This window comes from Alligator sinensis, unplaced genomic scaffold (assembly GCF_000455745.1).
Source record: "Alligator sinensis unplaced genomic scaffold, ASM45574v1 scaffold1339_1, whole genome shotgun sequence".
Lineage (NCBI taxonomy): Eukaryota > Metazoa > Chordata > Crocodylia > Alligatoridae > Alligator > Alligator sinensis.
This window is the reverse complement of record NW_005842490.1, coordinates 651,475-662,138: the sequence shown is the minus strand read 5'-3', so window position 1 is coordinate 662,138 and position 10,664 is coordinate 651,475. Positions and strand designations below refer to the sequence as shown.

Below are 10,664 nucleotides of genomic sequence, written 5' to 3'. Positions count from 1 at the left end.
CTGGCCACCGTGCTCGTGCTGGGGCTGGGCAAGGCGCTCAGGGTGCTCAAGTTCCCGGACTTGGACAGGAACATACCTCGGAAGGTGAGGGGCGCGCAGGGGTGGGGGCATCCTCAAAAGCAAAGATGTGCACGCGCTAGGGAGCAGGGAGGCACGGGTGGAAGAAGAGCAGGTAAGCAAAGTGGGAAGGAATGGCGCTTTTTAGTTTGAAAGAAAAAAAAAAAAAGGAAAGCAGAGCGTAGTCCTCGCCCTGTTCGCCTGCAGGGCAGGTTTCTGCTCCGGGCGCCGTTTAGATCTGGTTCTTGACGCGGGTATTCCTTCGCGGGGCCGGCTGCCTGTCCTCCTGCAGGCAGAGGATCCGCTTGTAGCCAGAGGTCTTCCCCTGGATCCTTTGCAAAGTGTTGCCTAAGGGCACCGTGTTGCTCACAAGCGGAGAAAAATGCGTGCATGTTCCCATTTGGATTTGAACCCCAGGCTGCGCAAATATTTTTTTGGCCTGCGGAGATGCGGGGCGGAAAATTTTCCAGCGCGTTTTTTTTTCCGTGGGAAATTTTCCATTTCTAAAAATGCATTGTTTCATAAAATACATGAGTAACGAGGAGTGGATACTAATACAATATTCGGCAAGCTTGGCAGTTTTAAAGTTGTAATGAATGTTTTTCTGGTGATTATCCCTAGGAAGTGTGAGAGAGAGAGTACATGTATGTTTTATTGATTTGTAAACAGGAGGGTAAATACGCTCCTATAATAATCCAAACCAAAAATCAAGTTCTGAATTCACTTCATGGGCTGTGCAGGTCAAAGCACAGTTCTTTGGGGGTGCTAAAATGAGCGTGTCAACAGTTTTCAGTGCCTTCATTTTTTCCCTTAAATTTAAATGAGCAATGTAAGGGAAGTACATGCTATTGTGTATTGTCTTTACATTTTTACAAGTATTCCAATACAAATAATTTCTTTCCACATACAGCTTTGAATTTGTTTGATTATAACATTTAAACCACATTAAGTGTGCTGTATTTAATTTTTTTCCTAATCAAATATTTCAGTTCAAATACTTGTGGCTATTGGGACATAAAATTAACATGGCAGTACTTTTTTAGTTTTGTATATTAAATGTAAGTCAAATAAAGATGCTAAATCAGATCATGCTCTATTTAGGGCATTGGAAAATTTTCCAATTCAAAATTTCCGGAAAACCCACATCTTTGTTTGCTTGTCACCTTTCCATAGGACTGATCCCAGATGTAAAAGATCTTCTTATGATGTCAATTGGGACTCATGGAAGAGGTGATCTCTTGTATTAGATCAGCGGTTCTAAACTGGGGGTACATGTACCTTCAGGGGGTACATGAAGCCTCATCAGGGGCTATGTGAGATATATTTTATACATTGTCTAACACAGGTTGAAGGGTCTAAAAAATTAATTTCCCATTGAAAGGAGGTATGTGAAGTCTCACTCTGAGACTAAGGGGTACATCGACTGAAAAAGGTTCAGAACCGCTGTATTAGATGAACTAGATACTTGCAAAAAAGATTCTTTAATTACAAACTTTTTTGCAAAAATCTATTTGGTCTAATAAAAGAGATCACCTCTACTACGAGTCCTTATTGCTTTTGCCTCTCCAGACAAATACAGCTACAACCTGGATCCCGTTAAATCAGCTTTTTATTACATATTCCCTGAAGTTGTGTGGGAGAGGCTCCTGGCTAGGGATGGAAAGAATTCTGTTCACTTAACCCTGTTACTGTTTGAGCGTGTAGTTTTCTAGCTGCTTTTTCTTGTTCATTGAGTGTTATCCTTCTTATAATTTTCTAGACGTTTCCACTACCTCTTCTATATTTTGGGAACCAAATCACAGGACTGTTCAGCACAAAGAAACTGAAGTATGGATAACTTTTATCTATTGGGTTATAATGCTTATCTTATGATAATATAATGTATGAACAAATTAATGTGATATTTCTGCGTGTGTTAATTTTTGGCAATATAGGGGAATGGAGGTTTAGAACTATTATTTGAAACCTAATCATTAAGGCTCAGTTTTACTCTGATTTTTGTTTTTATGTTGGCAGATACATGGGCGTGCAGATTCTTTTAGGAGTGATAGTTACTTTAAGTATTTCAAGTATCTGGAGGCTCTAGTTTGACCCGGATTGTTGGTCAGGGCTGTGAGTTAGCGTGGTGGGAGTGAGCTTGATGCTGCTGTTTCTTTGTGACCTGCCATGATCCCCTACTAAGCAGCTTCAGGGAGAGTCTCTGAAAACCTTCCCTCTAATCACTGGCTGTACATCGCTGTTGTGAACAAGGTTGAAAGGAAGGGAGGAGATTGGGATGGGGGATGCATGAGGTCCTTGCCTGATGCTCTTGTTCCAGGCAAGATCTGAAAAATGTCCTGGGTAAGTATTTAAAAATCATAAAGTAATGCTTTCCAGGCAGACATTATTTTTGTTAGTGGTTCCAGTGACACAGTGCATCTTTGAGGATTGTCTATTTTTTTAATACTTGACCAGTATTTGGGAAGTGGAGAAGAGGATAGAAGTGTCTTAAATTATGCATGTAGTTGGGGGTTCAGGATGTCTCATCCCATCAGGTATGACGTTATTTTGAGGGAGTGTAGGGCAGAGACTTGCAGTAATTGACATGGCTCTTCATGGACTGCTGTTTGTATTGTATTGTACCTTGATTATATGTATTGCATTGAATGAAGTTGGATATGCAGTTAGTTTAATCAGAGTTTGCTATTCTGGGGGTGCGTCTATGTGTTCATTAATGCACCCTAGTTATTATGCATTAAGTTTAATACTTGGTTAACCAATTCAGTGCTCAGTAACTCACACTACTGTGCAGGAGTGCCAGCGCATGTTTGTTTGTTTTTAACACTTACCTTACTGTAGCCTAATAATAACACTGCATAGTAATGTGTTAGCATGGTTGACCGGCACACTACTGCGCAGTAAACTTCTCGTGTAGATGCATCCTGGATTTCACAGATTTGTGTGGCCATAACCTTATGATGGCAAATTAAGCTTTTGAAATAACATGTACTATATAAAACTTATGGGAGATGGAGACTTCCTCCTGTGAAAAGTCCTTGGTAAATTTTAAACCTTTTGGCTTATCAAGTTAATGCAATTTCCAGGAGGAAAGTCATCACATCACTATTACAGTGATAGCCATGTGTGGCTCTATTTGTAGTTTGTATCTCAGTTCTAAAATAACTGTTGTTGTTTCAAAGTGTTGCTGTGAGGGTGAACTTCAAGTGTCAAGTAACATGCCTGTGTATTTGGAGGGGAAAAATGCTACATTGTTTTTAATCTTACTCCTCTTCTTTGCAGCTTGCCAATGTTTACAGTTTTGCGAAGGTTTTCTATTTTGTTTACCATGTTTGCTGAAGGAATTTTACTCAAGTAAGTTCCATTTCCAAGTTTATTAGTTGACCTTGGAGACTATTTATATTAATAAAAAAGCTAAGATAGGAATAAGGGCATGCAATATTTTTGTAAGCCTTTGTGTATAGAAGATGTGTGCAGTCAATTATAGTGGTCTGTCAATGTGACTTCAGAAATGTAGGTGTGAGAGAGAGAATAAGATAAATACAATATTTCATTCTGTAATAAGAATGATTTGGAGTTGAATGGGTCCCTTGCCTCTGCTTTTTTAATAAAACCTATGTCAAGTTTATATATTTCAATACATACTAAACAAAGTATGGCTCTTTTAGTAATTGTGGCTCTTATAGTAATATACAAGGGACTTTATATTATATGGCTGTCCCTTATAATGAAGATGACTCCGTGTACAGATTGAGTCTATATGTCAGATAGATAGGTAATAGACAGTTAATTCGGCAGTGAGGGTGTACAGTGTTTTCCTGCCTGGATGACATCAGGACTCTAACTTAATTGTCTCTGTGGCACTGGTCATTCGTAGTATAGGCAGGACCACTGCAACTTGGTTTACCATTTCTTCTCATTGAAGTGGGTGACTTGATATTCCAGACTGTCTTTAACTACCTGTTACAGGCACTACCCACTGGGCGCATCTACATGTATCCATAAGGCACCTTTGTTACTGTGCTGTTATGTAGTACTTCCTTTTGGAAGTACTAAATGATGGCACAGTAACATCCTGTATTGCATTATGTGCATCATACAGGGTTACTTTTAGTTGCTACGTCGCCGTAGCAATGTGCTATAACAAGGGAGTGTGTGGCTGTGGCGATGTAGCATCATGTATAGACACTCCCAGTATTAACTATTGCTTCCTCCACCTCTGGCATGTCACTTGTTTGAAGACTTGTCAGTGTTTGTGACTAATTAACACACCACTGTGACATTATCTTACTGACAGGGATCAGACCTGAGAGGTGGGCATTCTGATTCTCTGCTAGTGGGCTAGCTCAGTACAGAGTAGAGATATTAAAGCTCACTAGAAAGCTACATCCCATTAATCCTAATAACAAATCAAATATGCTTTTGTAGGGTTTTGCCTCTTAGATATTTTTGCACTAGGTTTTTGAAGTGTGAATTGACCAACACCTTTCCCATGATGATAAATACTGCCTAGAGATTATTATTATTAATGGTAATAAGAATATTTTTGAAATCCAAATTGCTTAGGAGTGATAGCTGAGTTATTTCTCTCTCTTTTTTAAATCTTTACAGAAAGAAATTTTCTTGGGGCATTCAGATGACAGTATTTGCAATGATAATTGGTGCATTTGTAGCTGCTAGGTAAGATTTCAAGTTACTAGCTCTTCTATTTTGTTTACACAACTAACTTGTCAAAGACATTGCTGCAATACATCACTAACAAACATACTTGGTATAGGCTAACAAAGTTGATCAGGAATCATAATGTAGTAATTTTAAGGTAGCTTTTAAGTGACTAAATCCTGGCTGCTTGCTGTGAAATATGAAAACTGTAAACTTGTTTCAGTTCAGCTGTAGTTCTTTTTTCCACTCTTTGGTATGGTTCTGGTAAAAACTAGAATGTAGATAAACCAAGCCTTATTTCCATTTTATACTTGAAAGTTGTATTAATATTGGTTAGAAATATGAGTCACTTAAAAAAAGCCCTAATGTGGATCCAGGTATAAAAAGTACCACATACTAGTATAACAGATTGCCTTTCATGCATGTAGAGAAGTAAAGTGAATAGAAAAGCATTCTTACTTATACAATCAAATCCATATTAGGTGTCCAACTTTCTAGTGTAAACAAGGCCCAAGTCAAAAGTATAGAGGCTTATTTTATAGTGTTTTGTGATTCTTTGCTTTAGCAGCTTTGATTAGCATGAAATACTGGGTTTCATCATTGTGAAAAGGTGAGTGGAAAAACTAATTTGATGCCGTATGAAAAGAGCAGGGGTCAGTATGTTTGTTGGACACAATCTATAACTGGAGAAAACAGTTTCCAGGCCAAAGCTCCAATCCTTCAAACACGCACGTAGTTAACTTCTCTGCCAGGAGTAGTTTCTTAGATGAATGGACCTACTTGCTGTAACAAAGTTTTTAAATGTATGTTTGCCAGGTTCAGGGCCTTGGTTTGTACAGTTATTATATGTCTTGGGTCTCTCTCTCAGATGTAGAAGCTAGCTTGCCAAAAGAGGTTTGAGAAAATACAGTCTGCAAACTTGCTGAAAAATTTAAGTCCCATATAGAAAGGACCGATCAGATTAAATAGAATGTGGCCAAGCTTTTTCATAGGTGCTGAAGAATTTTAAAATATTATTTCTTTCTCTCTTTTTTTTCCCCTCTCACCCAGTTCTGACTTGGCATTTGATCTGGAAGGATATATTTTTATCCTGGTCAATGATGTCTTAACAGCTGCAAATGGTGCATATGTAAAACAGAAGCTGGATTCAAAGGTAGGCTGACCTCTGTTCTCATTTTTAAAAATGTCGCTATTTGTTGTAAAGTAACAGCTAATCTGTAACCTGACCACTGGTATAAATTTGAACACCATGTGAATGGAAGCCTAATTGTTCAGGACAGAAAATGTTAGTCTGTTCTGCTGCTCATATGGTGTGTTAATCTGATCCTTTATTTCCTGAAGTATTGTGCTCTGTCTTTAAACAGATCACACCTTATCACTTTCACATAAAATAAGATTTTTCTGCTGTTCCTCGTTCTTGTCTTCTGAACAATATTTTATTGTTCTTAACTTGACACTTCTATTCTGCTGCATGTAGCTTGAAATGAACCTTAATATTGATCGCATAAAACTGTAACAGCATGTTTGTTTGTATTGGCCCCATGGTCCCTAAGTAAAGTATTCAGTTCAGCTAGTTAGCTGCAAAGTCAGGGTCCTCTTGAAAGAATTAATAATCTGGTTCTTTGTTAGGCTGTGAACTGCCATTCTTCTCCCTCCCCAGCCTCTCAAGGGCAGGAAGAAGCAACATGTGAGCCTGCTTTGTACTTTTTTTCAGCTGAACCCAGAAATGTTGTGTCTGTGTAGATGCAGCTGGTTGGGTTTGGTTTTTTTTTGTTTTTTTTTTTTTTAACATTGAGGCAGAGTTGCCTCAGCCTTAATGGGGGGTTGCAGGAATCTCTGGCCAAGTCCTTATGAAAAAATAGTTGTTAATTGTTAGTTGTTAATATTAAAAAATAGTTGTTTAGGCTGCTCTGAAAGTACAAGGTGGAACTTGTTGGAGGTGTCCAGTTGGAGCCATCCCTAGGGGTGTGCGGGGCCCAGAGCATACCAGCCTTTGCGGGGCCGGGGGAGTGGGGGTGACGACTGCCCACAGAACGTGGCGTCTGCGCCGGGGGGGACAACTGCCCACAGAAGCTGGTGGCAGCGGGGCCTGTACAGCACTGTCCACGGCGTCCCCCAAAGTGCAGGTCCCAGGGCGGTTGCCTTGATTCACCCTCCCCTAACAATACATCATATGAGAGATAAGTGTGACCTTTATCTGCAGGGTGAGCGTCAGTAAGCCTTTATTTTGCCAGACAAGACACAAATACAAGCAGATATAAATCATTTAGCATGTGTTTTGACATTTGCCATGAAGCAGCTTCTAAACTTGCTAATAGTGATTGTGAACACCGAGACTGTAATTTAAAATGCTTTTCTTAATCTTAATTCTCCTTTTCGTTCCTGTTATGAGGAATTGCATGGGGTTTTTTTTGTTTAGCCTAGATGTGGTCTCAATGCAGGTGACTGCAGTTTGTGTGTGGCCAAGGTGGCTAGAGGTTGGGAGGGTCTTGTAAAGAATTTGTTGCTGTGGGCAATGGCAAAATACCATGTGTATCTCGAGTTAGGCATGTTGCGGACGTATGTCCTACTACTAGCTTTCATAGCCCATTTTAGCGTTATACGCTTACACTTCATTCTTAAAATGCTTAGGCATAACTGTACTCTATTTGACAGGGTAGAGACTTCACTTTGACTAATTGTACCGATTAAGCAGGTTTCCAAGCCTGTTATGTGGAAGCCAAACTAGGTAAAAATTAAAAAAAAAAGGCTAATGAATGGAGTATAGTCTGAGTTAGAGATCACTCGTCAAAAGAGTTCCACAATAATCTTTCCCTCCTCTTGGAAATACAGTTGAATGCTTCTGCTGCTGTCGTAAACAGGGCTAAACGATCCACAGCATCTCACTGTGGTTGACTTTCCTACATCACGAGTTAACCAAGTTTTCTTTGTTGGGTGTCAAACAGTTTGGCTCTGTCTACACCAGTATGGAAAGTGTGACCAGTGGAAGATATTCTTGCATCCTGGGTGTCCAGACACTCCTTGTTGTCAGAACAAGTGCCTTCTCCTTCTCATCTCTTCTGAATTCCAAACCAAAAAGCTTTTGCTACCTGAAATGAAAGTTTACGTCTCTGACAGTTTGCCTACATTTCAGGAGTTAATAATCAAAACCATTGTGATGATTATTTTTTTTAATTCTTCTGGGTCTCTGAAAGAGCACCAACAATTTGGACTTGCTTAATGCCTTCAAAATATCATACAAAGGTTTCTTCATATTTTTAAATTTTTGGTATTACTCCAACTTGCTGATGAAACTTAGTAGCTCTGTGCATAAGGTTCTCTGTTTCTATTTGGAGCCAACCTAAATACACAACTATTTCCTATTCCTAGGAGCTGGGAAAATATGGTCTGCTTTATTACAATGCACTGTTCATGATTCTTCCCACTTTGGCCATTGCCTATTTCACAGGAGATGCGCAAAAGGTAGGACTTTTATTTCAAATTATGCAACTGAAATGTTTCAATGAAATGTATATGTTTAAAATATTCTGCACTGCTAGAGAAAATGTTCTACTATATATTGCAACTTGCAAATGCAGAATTACTTCCTATGTTTTCTTAGCTCCCTCTTAATATTCACTTTTATACGTTAAGTATTAAACTCATCTAGATTTGCCCTTTCATCTTTCCATAATTAGTACCTGGCATCTACTAGCTAAACTGCGTATAAGATATCATATTTAAGGAAGAGTTAACAGGACAAATATATTCCCTAGAAGATTGAGAATTGAGCATTAGTGACCTGATTTCTGTTTTGAACTTTGAAAATTACTATATGCCAAGTATCTTCATGAGCACTAAGCAGTTCTCTTTTCCTCAAGAGAAATGGAATAATTAAAAGCAAGTACTAGACAGACTGAAATTCTTCTGGAGTAGGTTTTGTTGCTATCCAGACTATGCTAGAAAGATGAAATGCCTGTTCTTTTGTAAAAGTGATCACATTACTTGTGGTGATTCTGAGCACTAGTATCCAGTATGTCTGATTTGTTACTGCTTGTGTTGGTGCTGGAAACTTCTTTTTTTTTTTTTTTTGCACACCTGTTTCAGTAAAATAGATTGGCATCTCGTCTTTCCAGAGACACTACTCAAGGGACTTTCAACTACAAATAGTTTTGGCTAAAAAGAGAAATGTTGGAACACTTGCATACCAATTGAGCATGTCCTCTATCACTGGATTTATTTATGGGTACCATTAATGGTCGCTGTTTAAAGACATGTACTCACGTTAGTGGGTGGAAATAGTTGAAGCACAGAGTAATTCTTAATGGTGCTCCTTTATTAGAACCACAATCTGCCTGCCATCCTATAAACTGTTAGAATGCTTGCTGAATAGATATTTAAAGAAGACAAGCTTTTCACCTCCTGCATATACTAGTTGGAACATTTTTTATCTGTTAGTTTAATGGAATGAAGAATAATGCTGGCAATCAATCAGTTTAGATAATGAATATACAACTAGTTGTGAGAGAAACTGAATGTGGATAGAAAGAGTATTTCTGGCCCCCTGCTCCTAAGATAGATGCAAGGCAACTCAGCTGGAATATATTTGAGGAAAATGTGCTCATTTATGAACCGGAGCCAACAGACATAAAGTAGAATGTCGACTGTGTGCTACACTGGGGAGTCTGTATTCACACTGTGTAGAAATCTCTCTTCCCAGTTTTTTTGAATAAACTTTCTTTAACTCAGCCAAAAGGTTGTTCAGTGAAGGAAAACAAAGACTCATTCTTTGCAACTTTACTACCGGGGAATGCAGCATGTACAGGGCTAAGAAACACACTTTCTTTTTTTCTTTTGCTTTTTTTGCTTTTTTTTTTTTTTTTTTTTTGGATCAGACATATATTTATAATTGTGTGCATTAGATATTTTTTAACCTATCATCTAAAGCATATAACAATACCAAAAGTTCCTATATTCTATGTTAGTCCAAGATTGAGTTAATTAGGTAGTAATAAAGCATATTATTATTACTAGATTAATTAATCTACCTAATTAATTACTATAATTAGGTAGTAATAAAGCCTACCTATTAATTAATTACTACCTAATTAATTACTATAATTAGGTAGTAATAAAGCCTCTGGGCCAGGGTGGCAATCTTTTACGCAGAGGTAGACAAAAATTGGATTTCTGTGGAGTGAAAACCTGTCAAGCAGGAGGATTTGTAATCAAAGTTGATGATGTTTTCACCATCATTAAAGTATATAAATGATTTGTTGTCATTAAACACAGGATTTAATTAATTTTTGTCAAAGATATTGACAGCTTGTCATGCCCCCAGCTATACAGCAGGCAAAAATAGCCTTCTCCAGTGCAAGCAAAATAAACAGCTAAATAATTCATGATAGTGAAGTGAATAAATCCTAGTAAAAGAAGGACCCTTCTCAGTCAGCTGACTCTTCTCTACACTGCCTATCCCCTAGAGCAGGAGCAGACAGAATACGACCTGTGGGATGGATGTGGCCCGTCAGGTACTTTCATCTCACCTACGGTGCCCCCCAACAAATTGCACCCCGCCCGGCCCTTCCAACCATGAGGGTGGGAGTGAGGCAGTCATGCCTACACCTCCCCCCAACATACCCTGTTGTGCCTTGCTTCTACCCACGTGAGCAGAAGGGCCCAGCCCAGACAGAACGCAGCTTCTGGACAGGACTGCTGCTGCTGCTGCAGCCACCGGGATCCTGCTCAGCTTCCCTGGCATCCAGCTCATTCTGGGCAGCAGGTGGGGGTGGGGGCAGAACTGCCACTGGGTGGGAGCGTGGGGCTGGGGCTGGCAGCAGTGCGGAGCTGGTGCCCAGGGGGGCAGTGGCAGCACAGAGCTTGGGTGGGCAGGGTGTGGGTGTGAGGGAGGGTTGGGGGGTGTGGGGACCTCCCCCCCCCCCCCCCCCACTCACCCCCCGGGGCCCCCG

At 39.6% G+C, this 10,664-nt stretch overlaps 1 protein-coding gene across 1 annotated transcript in view; it reads left to right on the top strand.

Moving 5' to 3' along the window:
• SLC35D1 (solute carrier family 35 member D1) overlaps window positions 1-10,664 on the top strand; it is a gene marked incomplete at its 5' end in the record, with an annotated part of 30,560 nt that continues 19,896 nt past the window's right edge. Inside the window, 6 exons of the mRNA XM_025212870.1 lie at window positions 1-84; window positions 1,817-1,884; window positions 3,337-3,408; window positions 4,666-4,734; window positions 5,767-5,869; window positions 8,086-8,178. Of these exons, the coding sequence (XP_025068655.1) occupies window positions 1-84; window positions 1,817-1,884; window positions 3,337-3,408; window positions 4,666-4,734; window positions 5,767-5,869; window positions 8,086-8,178 (489 nt within the window). The remainder of the gene's footprint in view (window positions 85-1,816; window positions 1,885-3,336; window positions 3,409-4,665; window positions 4,735-5,766; window positions 5,870-8,085; window positions 8,179-10,664) is intronic.